The sequence below is a fragment of the Rhinolophus ferrumequinum genome, chromosome 8 (assembly GCF_004115265.2).
Source record: "Rhinolophus ferrumequinum isolate MPI-CBG mRhiFer1 chromosome 8, mRhiFer1_v1.p, whole genome shotgun sequence".
In the NCBI taxonomy this organism is placed as follows: Eukaryota; Metazoa; Chordata; class Mammalia; order Chiroptera; family Rhinolophidae; genus Rhinolophus; species Rhinolophus ferrumequinum.
This window is the reverse complement of record NC_046291.1, coordinates 7,011,538-7,031,815: the sequence shown is the minus strand read 5'-3', so window position 1 is coordinate 7,031,815 and position 20,278 is coordinate 7,011,538. Positions and strand designations below refer to the sequence as shown.

The 20,278-nt window shown below is 50.9% G+C and overlaps 1 protein-coding gene across 1 annotated transcript in view; it reads left to right on the top strand.

Annotated features, from left to right (window-relative positions):
- The window catches only part of ARMC9 (armadillo repeat containing 9), a 129,348-nt gene extending 111,434 nt beyond the window's left edge, over nucleotides 1-17,914 (top strand). Inside the window, exons 22-25 of the mRNA XM_033112450.1 lie at nucleotides 2,008-2,144; nucleotides 6,261-6,390; nucleotides 14,719-14,891; nucleotides 16,189-17,914. Of these exons, the coding sequence (XP_032968341.1) occupies nucleotides 2,008-2,144; nucleotides 6,261-6,390; nucleotides 14,719-14,891; nucleotides 16,189-16,211 (463 nt within the window). The 3' untranslated portion in view covers nucleotides 16,212-17,914. The remainder of the gene's footprint in view (nucleotides 1-2,007; nucleotides 2,145-6,260; nucleotides 6,391-14,718; nucleotides 14,892-16,188) is intronic.
- The last annotated feature ends 2,364 nt before the right edge of the window (nucleotides 17,915-20,278 follow it).

Sequence of the window (20,278 nt, the reverse complement as noted above, 5' to 3'; positions counted from 1 at the left end):
GCCCCTTGGCTGTGGGGATACCCCCACTCACCCCAACGTCAGATGTGTGCTTCCCCTCCTCCCCTCGGCCTGTTTTCTTCTTGTCTGAGCCTCACTCAACCGTGGATTCTAGATGCCCTCTCCTCCCATCCCTGTCCAAACTTTGCTCCATCTTCAACCTCTCCTCCTACTGCCTTCTTTCCCGGGCCTGGGCTCCCTCAGGCCCTCTCTGGGAACTTCCCTGGCCCATCCTCCTCTCCCATCACAGCCCCACATGGTCTGACAGTGACTTCAGCAAATTCTCGCTGCCACAGCCATCAGCATGTCTACATCTCTCTAGGCTGCCATTTCTGATCACTTCCCTCCTGGTAGCTCCCCCACCTCCACATCCCGTCACCACTTTGGGGGGTCTCCCGACTCGCACCCCTCTTCTTCCTAAAATGTTGTGTTCCTCGGGACCCGTTTAAGGTCCCCATCCCATCCTGCTTGTTCTCTGATTTCCATTACACACTGCTGATGTCCACATCTCTAACTCCGGCCCAGACTTGCCCCCAAGTGCTAGACGTGTCCCCACAGCACCCTAATTTAGAGTTTCCTAGATGAACACAAATGTTTTCTGAGGTCCCTGCTTCAGGTAATGGCATTAATATCCCCAAACACTTGAGCCAGAATCCCATCCCGTGGACTAGTGAGCCCTCTGCTTCCCACCTGTTCTCCCAGCTCTGGCCCTTCTCTCTGCCTTCCTTGAGCCCGGGCCCAGGAGAGCTGTCTAACATCTCTCTGACCATAGACAGAATGATCTTTCTAGCACCTCATCATGGAATGTTATTACTGTGACACCTATCATCGTTAGACATAAAATCTAATCAAACCTTGGCTGGTTGGGTCCTTCTCAATTGACCCCTCCCCCACCACCTCAGCCCTGGAAGGTCCCCAGGACACCCTGCACCCTCCAGCCCACATTTTTTGTGGTGCCTTAAATCTTTCTGTAGCAACGCAGCATAAGTAATATTTTCTTTTGCCTCTCCACCTTGCTCATGGTGTTACTTCTGCTGGGAGATTTTCCCTCTTTGGGCCCCAAGCAAGCCCCAGATCAGAGTTCAGGCCTGGCTGAGTGACACACCACATACACACACACACACACACACACACACACACACACACACACACACAGCATTTCCTGTCCCCTCAGGTCTGTTAAGTGTCTGCTTATCTTTGCTGCTGGAATTGACATTCAAGAACAACCATTTCATAGGGCCTAATCCTTGAAAGCGTGGGCCATGTCATGGTGTGTCCCGCCCAGCCCTTGCTGGAGCAGCTGGCTAGTTGTCTCCTTGCTGAAGAGGAGTGAGTGCTGTGCAGCCACATGGAGAGGCCTCAGGATCTGTTGTAAAAGCTGACCGAGGAGCCACCCGCCTTGACCCCCTGTGATGTGCTCGCCAGGTCCCATCTCTCACACCTGGCCTGGGTTCTGGCACAATGAGACACACAACACATATCTTCTGGATGAGTGAGTCTCTGCCAGCCATCTCCCCTGACCCAGGTGCCCAGTGAGGCAAGGCATGCACCATTTAGGTAGTATCACAGAGAACAAGCTCTTCTTCAGCCCTGTACCAGCCTAATGCCTGTTGTCGTGCCTAACGTGACAGGTCATGTGTTCTCTGATCAGATTCGTCCCTTTGCTAATCTGCTTCATCCTGGGAGAAAAAACTAGAAGATGGGTGCCTTAAATAACTTGGTTGAAATGTCATTTTCCCATGTCACCTAGAACCATAAGATAGAATTGTGTCTTAGAAAGATTCTGAGCCACGTATCACTGTAAATTTAGAAGAGCTAACAGAGCGGGGTAAGGGTACTTCCTGGTTTCTGCCAATACCCTTAAAAGATTTAGTATCTGCTAATCTCCATTTAACAAAAGAATCTCAGGTACTTTCACTTTTTGTATTTGTCTGTGATGCTACGATGTAGTCAGCAGTCAATACCTCCTGGTTCTCTGTATCGATTGCTCTTTTTCATTTTCTCGTCCAGGCTGGAAGACCATTCCACTTGTCCCCAGATGGTCCACTGTGCCAGAAATGGCTACTTCCCGACTCTGCTGAACTCCCACCTTCCAGTCTGCAAGGGGGCCGAGCCTGGTGCTTCTGAGCCTTGTGCTTCATCTTCATGTAAGAACACTGACAGCTTGGGGGGCAGCTCTGGGGCAGCTGAAGCATAGAATCTGATGAAGCAGCCACTGCTACAGACCCCAAAAGGTTCAGCCTCACACTGGCTCCTGCAAAACCCCCTGAGCTCGGCCACTGCCCCGAGTCATAGAGTCCCCTGCACCTCCGCTCAGACAGCCAGACATGACTGTGAGTTTTTCCTCCAGACACCCTGCTCTCAGAGCACCGTGTCCGATGCTCAGGTCTGTAAGCTATTTGGGCACGATTTCTGATTGGGGAGAGCCATGTTTAATGTGAGATTTCAGAGTAGAAATCTCAACACGATTTAGATCTGTGACCAAGGTTTGCTACCTCACACTCAGTGCCGATGTGGTCAGCCGCTTGTCAGAAACGGGCAGCTAGGAGCAAAAACTACTGTGGGGAGTAGTTTCCAAACGTGTTTTTGAAGCATCTGGTTGACTTCACCAGAGACCAATGGGGGATAAGCGGATTTTTCAGAGGCCAGAAAAAATATATATGCCTTGCATCAGAAATGTACAAAGTATTTTTTTTTTTAGTTTTTAAGAGGAAATTAAAAGGATATGAGCAGGCCAGATAAGACTGTAATCTCCATTCAAATAGGAAAAACAACAGAGGAGCAGGTCAGATTCCAGTATGAGAAACATCTGAGAACTTTTATCATCTGTTCACAATTGGATCCAAACGCTTCCAGGCTCGGCTCGGAGCAACAGGCGTGAAGGAAGCCAGGCTATTTGGGACTCCGGGGAGGGTCTCTTGACTGTGAGCTCTTTAAGGGTTCTGCCAACTTTGATCACCTGTTATTTTACTTGTGTCTGATTAGCGCTGTAAACGTTAACATGCCTTCCCTAAAAGGTGATTGGCTCAATTTATCCAAAGATTTCTGCTGCCAGGGTGGAGGTTCTAGGTGGTCTAACAACTTTTGCCAATTTTACCTAGTGCCATTGAGTTAAAAATAGTTTCCAGTTTTGTAAGCCTAGACCTCCAAAAAATTGCATTTAGGGTAACTTATTACCGGTAACATTCTACTTTTACCAGAATGACCACGAGGGCAGGCAGCCCTCTGTCTCGCACCGATTGTAAGTATGGTCCTATCTTTTGGAAAGATTTATCTGTTGGGGGCGGGGAGGCATTTGAAGTTGTCATGGATAGACAGGGCTGAGTGGCAGCAGATGTTCTTGCCGGCGATGGTGACATTATGTTATTTTCAAGAACAATTGATGTTAGTTAGCCCTGACAACTCTAAGGCCTAGCAAATACTGGTTCCTCAAATGAAGACAGTGGGCGCCTACCAGGGACTCCGCCTTGGGGATCACTAGCGCCTCTCCCTGGGGAGGCAGCAGCTGCTCACCAGCCCCCCAGTCCCCAGATGGGCAACCTGGGACCAGTGCAGCTGCTCTTCCTAAGTCATGTTGTCGAATGCACCCCCTTAGCCTGCTCTGAATGCTGACACCACAATCCATGTGTCCCACCTCCTGTCTGCTCGTTTGTACAGGCCTGGCTGGGACCCCAGACCTCCCCTGTGCCCATCAACTGCCCCCACCCTCCCTCCTCAGCAGACTCCAGCACACTAACCCCCACTCTGCCCTCACTCCACCTGCCAGAGACAAGGCATATTCACCTCTCTTGCCCTGCCTTGCCAGGCCTGTTCCAGCCTCAGTTTAGCCCCTTTCGTTCTCCTTAAAAATCCTTTTACTTACGCTCTTTCAGGCTTGTCCAGCCACAGCCACCCCAGGACTGATGTACCTGGACCAATGTCAGCTCCCACACTGGTCTCACTGCCGCCATCTCTCCCTCTTCTCACCCAGCCTCTCCATGAGGGTAGGTGGCAAACAGGCCTCGGCTTATGTGCCAGAGTGCTGTGTTGAGACCGGTTCTGAGACTGTGTCTGGGCTCAGCTGACGTAAGTGCCATGTTTGATGAGCAAGGAGAGGAAGACGGCATTGGTGGGCTGGGTGGTCACCCTGATCCTCATTCCTTCCCAGTCAAGAGCTCATCTGACTTTCTCTTGACCCTCCTGTCCATGCAGTCCTGCTTCCCCAGCCCTTTCTTCCACTTTTACCCCCTTGCTCACCTTGCCCCCCATCCATTCTGCCCTCGCCCAGCTACTCCCACAGGTACCGTCACACATGCAGAACTTGCCACTGAGTCTGGCCTCCTGGCCTTCACTCAGGCTGGAAACTGATGCCCCACCTCAAGACCCAGTGGGAACCCTCCACCTTGGCCTACACCTCAAGTTTGTTCCGGAAGCTCCCTTCACACCCATGCATTCAGTCAACACTGAGGGTAAAACTCAGGGTGAGGAACCTGTGGGATCCTCAAACTGTTTGATCAGTTGAACGCAGAGCCAGAAAGGACATTCTTTGTAAGCAAAGGACTCAGCCCCGCAGTGCCAAGAGGAAATTGTTCCCAAGGGGAAAAGCCAAGAATGTGACTTAGAATTTTGCAAGACATTGGCCTGAGGAACGTTATTCTCATTTCCTCATCCATCAAGACTCTCTTGGATATCAAAATCACATGCTCTGTCAGTGGATGCTGGAGGTAAAATGCCCGGCGCTGTCTGAAATGAATTAACAGATAGGAAAACAGTACTTTGTCTCAGGAAGCCTCAGGTGCACACACATAGCTGCCCTTCTCCTGGCCCTTTCAGTGGCTCTGTTTATCTGTGGTGAGACATGTGAAAGTCTACAATGTGGCATACAGTGGATGGAAGGGGGACTACCGTCTGGTGACTAAAGCAAGACCTCAGAGGGTCTCAGGAGAATTCAGCTTAGTTCTTCTCTCCTGTGGGGGACGGGAGTGGCTTTCCCACCAATCTCCCAAACGCCACTGCCTGGGAAAGCCCCTGATCCTGGAGGACAGCCTACTCCTGGGTGCCATCTTGTAACTCCATTCATTGTAATGGATTTTCCACCTAATTGTTATTTCATACACCTGGGTTTTGTCTCCTGGGCTTTATTATAAGCCCATTGACCAGAAGGCTCAGACAAGCTGGCCTGTTGTCCATTGAAGAACGGATCGGAGAAGGCTAAAATTCTAGTTCCAGACCCGGTTCTCAGTGGAGACTGTCCAGTCTAGACTGTAAATAAAGCCACTCATTGGGTTTCATACCAGAAATAGATTCCTTATTTGGGTCAAAAGAGAGTTACCTGGAAGTCAGAGTTGCAGGCTTGCTACTGGTTTGATGAAACCTGCAGGTAAGATTCTTTATATTTAAGATAAAGCAGAGGCCACATTACAAAGGTACTAGAGAGATTTTATTCAAATGAAAGAACTGGAAGGAGCTTGGATTAAGGAAGCAGCGAATCCAGACTTTGTCACAGTATTGCTCTAACAGTGACATGGACCTCTTGGCTGTAGAAAGAGAGGAGAGGTGGGGTCAGAGAAGAAGGCGTCTGCGCCATTTGAAATATAGCATAGGTTCATCCCCAGCCCCCAGGGAGAGCTCCTCTGCAGTGTCATCTGGGACTTCTCCCGACACTTCCCTGTGAAGGTCTCCAGGATGACCCTGATGGCCTGGTCCTTGGCCGTGGCCTGAGCTCAAGTGCTGCTAGTTGGGAACTAGGGCAGTTGCTGCCCCTGTGGGTGGATTGAGGGATTCGGGCCTGAAGGTACCTGGGCGGCTCAGGCTAAAGAGAACTCCCATTCTGGGTTGCCAGATTTAACAAATATAAATACAGGACACCCAGTTAAATATGAATTTCCGAAAAACACAATTTTTCAGTGTGCGTCCGTGCTCCTGTGCGGTGGTGCCAAGCAGTGACCCAGGGAGACAATTCCAAGTTTTGTTAGCTTTTCCCTGAGAGGCAGAGGGGGACCAAGGGAGGCAAGAGGGCTGATGGTCTGTGCTTCCCCGTGATGCGTGTATTCGAGCCAGAGTGCCCACTGTACCCCAAGCTTATAAATACTGCACGTCAAGTGGCTGCCTAGAAAGTTCTCAGGCTGCACAAGTAAACAAGTCCCCATCCATAGGCGCCAGGGACCCATCAGGGCTGGCCTGGGGTACGTGCTTTTCTTGGCTTTTCGGCCCAGCCCAATAAAGAGCACCCTCAAAGAGGTTCCTAAACAGAAGTCGACTGAGCTCTCTGTCCTCCTCCCCAGCCTCCATGGACGCCAAGCCAGGAGCGTGGTTGCCAACAGGACGTCAGGGAGAGCCTCGCCTGCCCCCCTCCGGGGCCCCCGGCCAGCCGATGGAGGTGCCCTGGGCCCCAGGCACTGGGGAAACTACCAGGTAGGGATGGGAGGTGTCCTAAGAAGGCTTCCCTGAGGCCCAGCCTCTGACTACAGAAGCAAAGGAACATTTCTCGGGGGCCTGAGGCAAGGTGCCAAGACACCCATGGGAATGCAGCCACCACGTCTGATAACCTCAGAGCCCAAGGGAGGATTATCAGTTGTCAGACCTGAAAGAGAGGAAACTTATAAGCATGCCCAAGGGACTAGTTTCAAGAACTGTTGGGTGAACATGTTTAGGGGGATGTGTGATTCAGGGTAACTTGAGGGCAGTGTCCTGTCATAGCAATTTGTGTTGGAGAAAGTGGGATGGAGGGGAGGAAGGTGGAGAATGAGGTTAGTAAAATGGCTTGGCTCCAGTGTCAGCTTCCTAAAACAGAAACTGGACCCCATAAGCAGAAAAAAGGGTGCTTTCTCTTCCTCTGCACCAAATAAGCACAGACTGGCCCTTGATGGGTCACTCGGGGTCTTTAGAATCTAGAAAGGGCCTTTTCGATGATCTCACAGGCCCCTTCTTTCAGATCTGAGGAAGCCTGCTCATGGAGAGGGGCCTGGCTGGTCTCAGACGCAGCCTGTCTCCTGACCACCATCCGTGGGCGCCTGTGGGAAGGGCAGTAAGGCCCAAGTAAGGGGAGCTGCCCCCACTACCTCCCGGCCACGCAGTGCCCGGCAGGCCGAGTGTTCCAAGAAGGAGAAGCCAACTTCCTTTACGGAAACGCTGGACTAGTATCATGTTTAACGTGACTACACCCTTGGAGTCTCTGAATTAGAGTACTTATACCATGCTGACGGGTCAGGCCTTCTGTGCCCCACATTTTTATACAATAGGGAAGGACTTCCATGATTGTACCCCAAGGGAGCCTCTGAGTGAGCAGGCCCATACCCCAGCTGTGGTGGTGGCTGACTCCTTCAGCAGCGGGGGTCTTGGGGAGGGGCCTTGAGGAGACTTAGGAGAGCCACATTCCAGGGCCCCAGGTATAAAGCCACCTGTGCCCTGCAGCTCTTTCTCCTTCACCAGTATAGGGGTCATAGAAACCAGCCCACGAGCCCTCCCCTTACTCAGGCCTTACTGCCCTTCCCACAGGCTCCCACTGATGGAAACCCCGTAGAAACAGGAATTCCCACTGAGTTCTAAAGGCCACGGGAACACCTGCAGCTGCCACTGCCACCGAGAATAGGCAGAGGCCTAGCAGAGCAGCACCCACTGTGGAGAAAGTCAGAGAAGGGATGGGGCAAGAGGGGTGGGAAGTGCTGAAGCCCATCCCCTCAGCGGCAGGCAACACCCCTGCACCTTCCTTTCCAGACACTGCTGTTCGCAGACATTGGAGATGGGCGTGGGGTACCAGGGACAGCAGAGCTGTGTGAGGCTCAGCTGGAAGAACTTTGGGACCTGCACTGGGATGGGTTGCTAGTCCTGACTATCTCTACCAAGCAGAGGATGCAAAAGGTGGTTGGGTGAGCCAGATGCTGGGGTCTGGGTGGGGGTGGGGGACCTGGAGGGGCCAGGCATCTGGTCTCCAGCCATACCCCTGACCAGCTGGGGACCCGGGCAGCCACCTCCACCTGGGCTTCCTCCCTCTCAGAGAGGCTGAAGGGGCTGGGACTGGAACTGTCCAAGGCCCACGGGCTGGTCAACTGAGTCAGGGGTTCTCGGCTCTCAGCATCCTCCTGGAGGGCTGAGACCTCAGGGGCTGGGCCAAAGCTGAGGCTGGGCCCCTGCTGCCCTCACCTCCTGGCTCCCAGGGCCGACCCGATACCTAATCCTGTGGTTCAGCCAGGTCAAACCTGCCCTTCCGGTGCGAGGGCCATTTCTTTCTCTTTCTTGTAAATGCTGAATTCATTTCTGAGGCTCATCACTAGGGACAGTTCTCTCTCCCCAGAAATAACTGTTTTCATAGTAGACAGGGGACCCCAAAGGCTTTTTCTTAGAAATATCCCCCCTTGTTACACCAAGTGGAGTAACCAATTGACCCTCCAAGCTTCTATTGGGCACATATGCCTTCTTGGGGTTAAACCCATGGGTGCTCTCTCCTGAATGTCAATCACTTGAATTCAACTCTTATTTTAAGTTGGGGGTGGGGGGGCTTTGTTTGAGAAAGAGGAGGATGGAAAGAGGGAGAAGTGTATTGCTGTTCCATGTCCCCCTCCCCTACTGGTTATTACCCCTGCCTGGAATATTCTTTCCCCATCCCCAACCTCCTCTTCGCCCGGCTGCTCCAGGTCTTAACTAAGTATCCCTTCCTCCCGCCTGATCCCAAAGTACAGTCACACAGCCACGTTCCAGGTCCACAGAGTCCAGTGTGTGGCCCGCCATCTTCAAAGACAGGGGCCACATGTATTGTATGTGTCCCTGTGTTCCCATGCCTGTCCTAGAGCAGGCTCTCAAAATATTTGTTTGCTGAATCAGTAGGAGGAAGGACGAGAGAGTGGCTCTCTGCATGGCTCGGGTGGGGGACGCTAGTCCCTCAGCTTTGCCCAACCCCTCTTCTCGGTGAGGACAACGCCTGCCCCAGAAGACGGGTTGGCTGGGTGGGCGCTGCCTGACTACGCAGAGCTGTGGGTTTGGGTAAATGGTAAATTGAATGATACTCTCATTCTTTAGCCCCGATTTTGAGGTGGTTTAAAGATAATCGCTGCTCCAGCTCCACTCCAGTGGCTTCCAGCAACTGGTCTTGCTGGGAAATTGCCTTCCCCGAAGCCAGGGAATAAAAGGTCCAATCCCCATCATCCCACTCCCTCTCTACCCTCGCATGTCCAGGGTTTCCTTTTCTTTTTTCTATCTGCTTCTTAGAATCCTTAGCATTGAGTAGCTGGGGAACGATACTCTTAACCAGACTTAAAAATGCATTTTTTTTTTTTTTAAAAAAGCATTTATCCCAAGAAGGGCCAACATGCTTTCCCACAAAATCTGTTAGCCCAGACCCCAGGGCACTGACTTGCACCTTGGAATGTGCAGGGGTTGGTTTCCAGCTGTCCCCTCTGGGAATGTGACGGACTGTACTGCCCAGACTGTCACATGGCTTTGCCCAATGCCCATCGGCCCACATGCTGTCTGCTGAGGCCCCGCTCAGCGAGTTGCTGGCATGTGGTCCGTGCAGAGAGGAGTCCAGCTTGAGGGGTAGGAAGACATTTACCTGGATGTCCTCTCCAGGTGGCCTGAGGACAGGCAAGAGATGGGCTCCTCAGGTCGGAGCTCTCCCTCCGGCACAGGTGCCAACCCAGTCCCAGGCTGATCAGAATCAAACAGTGTCAAAGATCCTGTCCTGTTACAGACAGGAAGTGACTCTTGCACAAGTATTATTGCTTTAAAAAAAATAAGGAAGATATTTTCCATATGTCTACACATGTACTTTTGCCCCCTCACATTTGTCCCAAAAGAATATATGGCAGCTCACACTGACACATATAGTACTTCCAGCCAAAAGAAACTCTAAACTAAGACAGGGAGGCCAGGGAAATCAGGCTAGGAGAGCTGCGTGTTTATACGGATACCTACATGCGTGAGCTCTGCAAGTTTTTCATACTCGCCTTCATCTGCTGGCTTCTCTCCCCAGTCCACCCTGCCCCCCACCTCTTTCTGCGTTTTGTTATAGCCTCAGGGAAATATATCCACAGCAATGACCAAGAGGCAGTAATGAAGCCTGATGAGCAGAGTCCACTTAGGGGACCCCTGAGCACTTTCGTTTGTACTTAATGCAATGGGTGGCTCCAGAGAACTGAAAGGACACAGGATCCTCTGCCACAGGGCTCGCTCAGCTGCGGGATTATGACTCAGCAGCATTCCAAACACAAGTAAAGATTAAGTGGCTCCGGGAGCCTTTTATTGCTCTTCCTTCCTGCACAATGTTCCTATTGATGAGCTTAACAAATAATTGCCTATCTTGCAGGGCGCCTCCCTATTTACACATATATTGTAATTTACCGTTTTTTCCTAGTACCCAGGACCATGTGTTCCTGCAGTGAATTACTTTTTCTAAGTCATAAGTGACTGCTGTCTTGAATTTCCTTTCCACGTGCTTTTTCTGCTCAGCCTTCATCTGGCCCCATCACCTGCCAAACCATTGCCATTTCCTGGCTCTGACTCCTGGCTGCCCAGGCTGCTGAGCTCACCATTGGGGGAGGGGGTGTAGAGGCCACTCAGGGCCAAGCTGACCCTTACCATAAGCCATCCACCCAGGTCCCACGGTTTCCTTCCCAGAGGGCCCTGACATCATCGTCCCTGTAGAGTTTAATGACAGTGGCCAGCATCTTCAGTCAACACTGCCACCTCCTTCAGCAGCCCCAGTGTGGTTTGGAGAACCTCATAGGGTGTGAGCTCTGCCAAGAGCCACTTTCTCCAATGCTAGTGGGAGGAGCCAGCCAGAGGGAGCCCCTGTCTGAGGATGCTCTTTCCCCAGCAACAACACTACCCTGGCCAAACACAGGTCATATTCTAGGGCAAAGAGAGAGATGTCTCTTAAGGTGTATTAGTCAGAGTTCTCCAGAGAAAGAGGACTGACAGGACGTATATAGAGAAAGGGATTTATTTTAAGGAATTGGCTCACGTGATTGTATAGTCTTGGCAAGTCCAAAATCTGCAAGGTGGGCCATCAGGCTGGAGACTCAGGGAAGAGTTGAAATTTGAGTCCAAAGGCAGTCTGCTGGCAAAATTCCTTCCTGGTCAGGGGACGTCAGTCTTTTTCTCTTCAGGCCTTCAACTGATTGGATGAGGCCCACCGACATTATGAAGAGCAATGTGTTTTAGTCAAAGTCCACCTATTTAAATGTTAATCTCTCCCAAAAAAACACCTGCACAGAAACATCTAGAATAACATTTGAACAAATATCTGGGCACCATGGCCCAACCAAGCTGACACAGAAAATTAACCCACACATAAGTGTTTTGATATACATTACCACACTGCTCTGCTAAAAGATGGGATGGGGTGCTTTTCTGGTCGCCCTGGGTTTGGGAGATTACAGATTCCTGAGCCCAGAATTTTCTCTCCCTGCAACTTGACCTTGCTGCCCATCAGCTTCAAGGCCCCGTGTGGTAAAGCTGGCCAGCCATCCTGGGTCTGCACAGCCAGCTCCTCCAACGCTGACCTCCCTGTCTCGTGATTGCAGGATGGGACATCCCAGGTAACCTAAGTCTAACCCTCTGCCATTATATATTCCACTGCCTGGAATAGCTTCCAGGGTTGACCTGAGTCATTTGTACTGGTTTCTCTCAGTTGTTCATTCTTAAAATGTAGTAGGGACACATTTAAAAACGCTCAAGATGGTCATTTTTATGTTATGTACATTTCACTGCAATTTAAAAATAATTGACTGCTATCACAATGATAAAAATATCAAGAATAGAATAGCAAAATAGGAAAGAAATCATTTGAATCAAATACTGTTAAAAAAAAAACCCACCTCACTAGACGATATAAAACGCACTTTTTTTTTAAATGTCTTTTTTCTTTTTAAAGATTTTATTGGGGAAGGGGAACAGGACTTTATAGGGGAACAGTGTGTACTTCCAGGCCTTTTTTCCAAGTCAAGTTGTTGTCCTTTCAATCTTAGTTGTGGAGGGTGCCATTAGCTTCAAGTTGTTGTCCTTTCAGTCTTAGTTGTGGAGGGCGCAGCTCAGCTCCAGGTCCAGTTGCCATTGCTAGTTGCAGGGGGCACAGCCCACCATCCCTTGTGGGAGTCGAACCGGCACCATCCCTTGTGGATGAGAAGATGCTCTCCAACCAATTGAGCCATCCGGGAGCTCAGCGGCAGCTCAGCTCAAGGTGCCGTGTTCAATCTTAGTTGCAGGGGGCGGAGCCCACCATCCCTTTCGGGCCTCAAGGAGTTGAGCTGGCAACCTTGTGGTTGAGAGCCCACTGGCCGATGGGGAAATCGAACCGGCAGCCTTCGTAGTTAGGAGCATGGAGCTCCAACCACCTGAGCCACCGGGCGGGCCCTAAAAAGCATTTTTATATGTGTAAGAAAAGCATCAGCAATGTGACTCACCTCATTGTTTTACAATCTTTGTTCACTGATCAAACAGCCCCCTTATCTTTCCAAGAGCAGGGATCTAGTGTAGTAGATCTTTGATCCCCAGTGTCCAGAGAGTTCTGAGCACACATCTGCATTATCGATGAGTGAAAGAAAAGCAAAAAGTTAGGGGAGAGGTGTCATGAATGACAGTATATCAAGCAGATGAAATGGTCCACAACTATTATAAGTAATTATAATGGAGTCTTCTCAGACCAAAGAGAGAGAATGGAATAAGGCTCAGAAAGTAGAGCAGTCCAGAATAGCATGTAAGTAGGACTACAACTATGTAAAAACACGCACGCATGGCGAAGGTAGAACATGAAAACTAGTCAGAGGAATCATGAATGACATAAAAATAAATTCTCTTTTTAAAGAAAAAATTATCTTAAAGTTTAAAAAAATGTGGTAGGGCTAAATCTCCCCTATCCTTTCCAGCCTGGTATGAAAGATTTCTTGCCTAAAGTATGTATAGTTTTTATGCCAGCCTTTTCCTAAATATAGTTTGGAGACTTTGAGATATTTAAGTTTTATTTTTCTACTTATTAAAGTGATATATTCTCAATGTAAAAAAAAAGGGGCATGTAGAAATATATAAATGAATCAAATAAAAAATTCTTCAGTTTCCTCCCAAGTTCCACTCCCAGAGCTGTAACCTTCATTTATGGGGCGCTTACAACAACTGGGTCCAGGGCACAGCCTCACTGGATTGTCACAACCATCCTATAGACATTTTACAGGTGGGGAAACTGAGGTTCCTGAAACGTCAGCAGACTTGCTCACCTTCAGTCACGAATCAGAGAGCAGCAGAGCGGGACTGAGAGTCCGGGCCCTTCCAGGGCCCCCCCTCCCTCCTCACCTGCCACTGGATCCTACAACTCCCATAGTGCTCCCCGCTGCCCGCTGGGAAGCCCTGTATCCTGTCGTCATCTCCCTGTCCTCACTTGCCAAGCGCAACAGCTGTCTGGCTTGTGTGCATCCCACAGACTGAGGCGTCCACTTAGGGAAGGACCTGCCATTTCCGAAGCATCTGCTGTGTGCTGGGAGCTGCTCGTTCAGTGGTGACAACAACCCTGGATGACAGCGTGGCACTCCAGCCTTCAGAGTTAAAGTCAAGAAAATGGGCATGTGGTTAGCAAGGGCCCCAGCAGTTGAAGCAAGAGGTGAGCGTGTATACAGCTCAGTGACAGCCAGAGAGCCAAGGGCTGGGTGAGGTATTCACATCCCCAGCCTCAGCTGCATGGCTGGGAGGTCGCAGCGCCAGGATCCCACTCCCAAGACTTCTTGTCAAACAGCACCGAGCTATCATGGCTGCAGGCACTGGAGGGGAGGAGCACACCAGCTCCAAGACTTGGCCAACACTCTGAGTGGCTGGGATCCAGAGGGAGTCTAGACAACAGCTGGCTTTAAAATCCCACTGGGTTCAGATCTTGGTTTGTTATGATCTTGATTTGGAAAAACTTACGAACTTGGAGCCTCAGTTTCTACGTCTGAAAAATGGGGTAGTAATGCCTGCTTCGCAGGATCATTTGGGGGTTGAATATCATCTTCTCACCAAGGTCTTCTCCTGGCCAGCCATCTAAAACGCGTTTCCTATTGCTCCTCTAACAAATTACCACAAGTGTAGTGACCTGAATAACACACATTTACTGTCTTACAGTTCTGTGGGTTAGAAGCCCAATCCCAGATCTCACTGGGCTGGAATCAAAGTGTCCATAGGACACATTCCTTTCTGGAATTCTTGGAGAGAACCTCTTTTCTGTGCTGTCTGGCTTCTAGGGGCCACCTGCCCACTTTGGCTCATGGTCCCTCCATCCCCAAAGCCAGCAACCTTGCATTTCTGTGCGTTTCTTCCATAGTCAAACCTATATCTGTGACTTCTTCTGCCTCTCTCACTTTCAAGAACCTCTGTAATTCCCTTGGGCCCACCCCAATAATCCAGGGTAATCTCCCTATTTTAAAATCAGCAGATTGGCAACCTTAGTTCCCCTTTTTCATGTACAATTCCAGGGATTAGGACCTGGACATCTTTGGCGAACATTTTTCTGCGGACCAGGCCATCTGTAGCAATCCTAACACTTCATTGCTCGCCCACGCTTCCCATTGCCCTTCCCTGCTTATCTCCTCCTTAGCATGTATTGATTTTCTCCATCCTCCCCTAGAATGCGAGCTCCATGGAGACAGGGGCATAAGCATCTGGGTGCCCTGTTCTACCCACTCCCACCCCGTGCCCAGGACAGTGCCTGCCGGCTTCCATCTGTGCTCAGAAGGGGGAGTCCTTCCTTCCTGCTGTGACTCTAGGTGGCACATTTTGTTCTAGGGAACTTTCATCAGCCTTCACTTGCAAGCCCCGGACCCCCCGCACCCCGGAGATCCTGGACCTGAACCCACCCAAGGCCAAGGAATCGGCTCTGGCCCCTCAGTTCTCCTGGGGTGGCCCCCAGCAGGCCAGCCGCCCTGGGTCCACAGCATCCTCCGGGAGGGGCCTGCAGAGTAAGTCAGCCTGGCGGGAAGGGCTCTGGGCTTCCCCTAGTGGACCCGGCTCCTTTCCCATGGGAAAGACCGGCTTCTCCTCCCTGAAAGACCAGTGCCCCAGCGGGGCTTCCTTGGCCTAGGGACCATTTCTCCATTAATCTCTCCATTCATGAAATTGCCTTTGGCCTCAGGGCTCATACACAAGCTGGTGGAGTGAGACCATCCACGCAGTGCCTCTCAGGGATAAGAGCCCCCTCTGTGGGGCTTGCGTGGTCGTCCCTGAAATATCGGACCTGCTTTCTGGTGGGAGGCAGCTGCTCAGGTGACCTCCAAGTCAAACAGAATCAGGTGCCTCCTGCAGACAGGCCGGTGGAGAGGCCAGCAGAGGGACTGGGGGGGGGCCCCCTCCCACTCTTTTGCTCTCTATAAAGACCGCGTCTCCCTCTGTCCCCTCCCAGCCTGGGCTGGTTGACCACCCCCCTCCACTCCCCAGCTGAGCCTGAACCTTTGCCAAGAGCTTTACTGAAAATAAGGGACAAGAAAGGAGAAGCAGAACAAAAGAATGTCATGCAGCATAAAATCAGTCACAGGAAATACGCATTTCTGTGTGCCGTCCCCAGCCCTCCCTGCCCTATTCCCTTCCTGACATGGCCCTGGGCGCTCTGGCCAACTGGGGACCTGCTGGACTAGAAGTGTGGCTCCTGGGCCATGGCCGGGAAGCCTGCTGGGCCCTCCCTCCTCTCCCAGCGCCTATCTGCTGGGAAACACACAGGGAAGCCCCACCCGTGTCTCCCCACCTGTGGGGCAGGTCAAGCTGCTTCCTCACACCAGGCCAGAGGAAGCACCAGCCCATTCAGGGAAAGCGCAGCCAGGAGAGACAGACAGGCCCTCTCTAACACTGCGCGGCTTCCAGGCTGCACCCTGCCAGGGACCCCAGGTAATAATACTCGCAATAACAACACCCAGCTGCTGATGGGCTGGCTGACCCCGCCACAGCCAACAGCACAGCATGGCCCCAGCCAATATGAAGAGCTCAGCAAGCAGTGGATTTATGTCCTGTGTCCTCAACAAACACATGAGCGATTGCCAGCAAAACTCACTGAGCGTCCCACGCCAAGCAGCCTGCTTCCTGTGAGGAAAGAGTGTGGCCAAACAAGCCATGCCCTGGCTGCAGAGCAGGTGACCTGGGAGATGGAAGATTCTCTTTATTCTGTTTGCACAGAGCCGGTTGAAAGAACAGATTGTATGGGACAGAGGGGGCTCTGTACGGAGACCATCTTGGTGCTGGCAGCTTGCTCTGCTTTTTCTTCTCCAGGCAGCCAATCTCACAGGAAGTGAGGGCGGTTTCTTCCCCAGTGTCACCGTCCCACTGCAAGAGAACCGACCAGCTTCCTGTTCTTGGCAAGCCGGCAGCTGCAGGTGACAGATGTGGGAGACAGATGTGGGAGACAGTTGTCTACGAGCCTCTGGGTGGCTATGGCGAGCTGAGGAGAGGACGGCTGTCCAGGCAGGCCAAGCACAGGCCCATGCAGCCCCAGGACCCAGGCTCCTTTTCTGTTCCTGGCACAGCTGGCACAGCCAGATGGGGAGGGTTGGAGAGGCCCGGTCATTGTCCTTTCCTGGTCGCCCTGAGCACACACAAGATGACAGGGCTGTCACAGGCACATAGCTGGGTAGACAGCGTGAGCCAAACCAGCGAGCCTGTCCATCCAGGAGCTTGTGTGGGGGAACCTGGGGTTCAGAGAGCTCAGCCAGAGCTGGGCCGTGGCCTCAGCGGAAACCAGCTCTTCTCACTTGGACCAACTACGAAGAAACGAAAGGGACTTAAAGTAAGAGAAACTCATTCTCAAGCCATGTGCCTGAGCAGCAGACTTGATAATTTCTTCCTCTTTTAAAATCGGGTAAGAATACTGTTAGTTCCCATACAGATAGTGCCCCCCAAAAAATGTATACACATTTTAAGAAAGGAAAAACTGTATTAAAATCGTAATACTCAACATAGACCGACAACAAAAGATGAATGCAAGTTATGTGTATACATTTTTTGGCACCCCCGGTATAGCTCAGAATGCGGCTGGTCCAGAGCAGCCCTGAGCTTCTGCACATGTGTTTTAAAAGCTGAGAAGGTTGACCAGTTTTAACACCCTGTTTCCTTCCCTCCATTTAAACCTCAACCGCAAACAGCTCCACGGGCAAAATGACTAGTCCCCGTGGGGGAGGCCTGTGCCCACTCCTGCCGAGGGTGACATCAGGGCTCAGATCATAGGACAGAGAAAGGAAATTCTCCTGCAGAGCCAGCAAGGCCCCCGTGTCTGAAATGGTACTAAAGCTAGTAGCAGGGTCTGACCTCAATTAAAATAGACATATTGAGATAAGTTGATCAATGTTTGGATGGCACTTGTGTGTGTGAATACAGTCACATGTTTTCCCAGGCACTCCATCTGCCTTGGCCAGGCCCTTTAGTGGAGGCATTGTGCCACTGGACAACATTGCACTTTTCAGTGGCCTTCTGATGCCTCAGGAGAGCAGGCCGAGTTGGTAAACAGAAGAGCGTTGGAGCAGGCCAGAGGCTGGGGACCCATAAACTTGGCACAGGCAGGGACACTGGATTAATCTCATGAGTTCTTGTCAGTGGCACAAGGCTGGGCACATTAAAACTCCATGATTGTGTGACTGGCCCTGCGGCCACATGCTGACTCTCTGGAAATGTGTGAGCCCCTCTGTATTCCTGGGGGAGAAGCTGTGGAGAACACTTCCCTGCCTTCTTGGGAATGGCAGCCTCCAGGCACTCTGAATTCCTGACTTGACCTGAGGAGGTACAGAGAAAACACAAATGCTTATCTCCAGTGTCATTGATATGGACAGACCGGAAAAGCAGAGACGGATCCCTGAAGTGGAATCACTTTGTGGTGAACCGTTGAAAAGAGTGGTTGCACAGAAACAGCAGAGGAGCGTAATGGAAAAATCTCTCCGTTCTCCCCAGTAAACCCGCCCCCTTCAGATTCCTCAGATGCCGCCGACTGGCACGGCCTCTCCCCTGCCTTGGCCTCTCCCCTGCCTTAGCGTGGGAGCAGCCCCAATTCAGAAATCCAGAGGGAGTGGGAGTCATCCGTTTCGGCCCAATGTCTACCTGATGCGAAGGCTGTTTTCTCCCTGGAGCCTACAAATGAGTTGAAGTCTGATTTATAAATGTCTGGCCATTTCGGGAAAAGAAAAGACTGTCTCTTAGAGATGAGGGAGTAGCCTACTCAGGGTCAAACTACACTGAGCTCACCAGGTGCAGTTTGGGTGGTTCTCCAGAGAAAGAAAATACCCTGGGCCTCCAAACCACACCCTGGAGAATCTTCTTGCAGACACACACTTCTACACCCAAGAAACTTTTTAAAATACCAACAGTTTATTCATAAACAGCCCACTTATGTGCTGGCCTCCCTAAGTTTGCTGGGGTTGGATATAAACAAGTTCTATGAAAGGGGGGAGGGCATCAAATGCAGGGCCCCCCCCTCCCCGCCATCGGAAAGCAGAGTGTTCTGTGAAATCTTTCGTAAGCCGAAATGGCGTCAAGTGAAGAAATTAGTACAATTAATTATATAGAAAATTTTTTGAGTGTTCTTAGACCCAAAATTCAACGAACACAATGTCTTTATTTCGTTCACCATAATCAAAACACATAATTACGTCCAGTTTTACACTAAGTGCAACACCCTTACGGCTTGCTTACGAGCTCTCAGGCTTTTCTGAGGCCTTAGGGACACATCTTGCTAAGGGATGCACAGAATCAATCGAGAGAAGACACAGATGGTCCCAGACAGAGTTCGGAGCTCTAGTGGCTTGATGCTGAGATGCTAAGTGTAGATCCCGGGGACAGAGCTTGGCGGGCCCCTCTGCTGCCCCTCTATAACGGCTCCCTGCCAAACACTGAACACTGTTTTCGCAACTCGCCTTTTTCTGTAAAAGTGAAAATCCTTTTTGGATTTCTTCTGATTAATGAAAACGGATACTAATGTAGGTTTTTCATAAAAACAAACTGGAAAAGCGGGATACCTGTACACAAATGAACCAAAATTGTCATCTGGAGTTCTTATCATCCAGCTGCCAGGACTGGCCCGTGAGAGCTGCGCAGGAAAGCCGCAAAGAAGCGTCTGTGGGGCTTTTGAAAAATGGTGGCTCCTCTGCCTCTGGAAGCTGACTCCCTAATTTCTCCTGTGTAGACCTTGATCTCATTTGCTTCCTTCACAGCTAGGTGTAAGTGTCTAGAAATAGCTTAAATTATGATCCTTGGTGGAACTATAATAGGCAGACAGAGGTTTGAGATCCAGTCAAACACCAGGGGTCACTCAGTAAATTGGGAAGAATTTGGCCCAAATCAAGAGCCAAATGAAAAACAAATGCACAGATAAATGAGAATGATACCAAAACATCCATGACAAACAAAATAGCAAACTTTTTCATAAAAACTAGATCTGACCCTGCACCTACCTGTATGACCCTATCTTGCTTGCCAAACCCTAATCCCAAACCAGATTCCAACAAAACTTTTATAAAAACAGGCAGCCAGCCCATGGGCCAGAGTTTGCTGATTTGATTTTTTTTAAATATTTCATTAAAATATATTTATTTTTGGGGGGGTGGAAAGGGAACAGGACTTTATTGGGGAACAGTGTGTACTTCCGGGATTTTTTTCCAAGTCAAGTTGTTGTCCTTTCAGTTTTAGTTGTGGAGGGTGCAGCTCAGCTCCAGGTCCAGTTGCCGTTGCTAGTTGCAGGGGGCACAGCCCACCATCCCTTGCGGGACTCGAGGAATCGAACTGGCAACCTTGTGATTGAGAGCCCACTGGCCCATGTGGGAATCAAACCGGCAGTCTTCGGAGTTAGGAGCACGGAGCTCCAACCGCCTGAGCCACCAGGCCGGCCCTCATTAAAATATTATTTATCTTGACTACCAAGTTTGGGGGCACCCCCTTACATTTTGTGTACAGGGTGAATGCTCTCCAAGCCTCCCTCGTCCCCATCTGGGTTCTGGGGGCTCCTCATCCCTCCGGTGAGCTGATGGCACAGCCTCGTAGCTGGGGTGCTGGGCCTGCCCACCTGCCCACCGTCATTTCTCCCAACACTGTCAGTGGTAAGTTGTGCTAAGGAATGATTCTGTTCACTTTTGCACACAACAAACTACCCCCAGAACTTAGTAGCTAAAAACAACAATTTACTAGCTTTACAGTTATGTGGATCAGCAATGGGGGCTGGGCCCAGACGGACAGTGCTGTTGGGTTTGGCTAGACCCAGGCGTGCATCTGTGGTGAGAGGGCAGGCAAGGGCCTCACTCATGGCTGGCAGTGGCTGCTGGCTGTCGGCTGGGTTCTCCTCCGTGAGGGCTCTCATCCTCCAGCAAGCGAGCTTGGGCTCGTT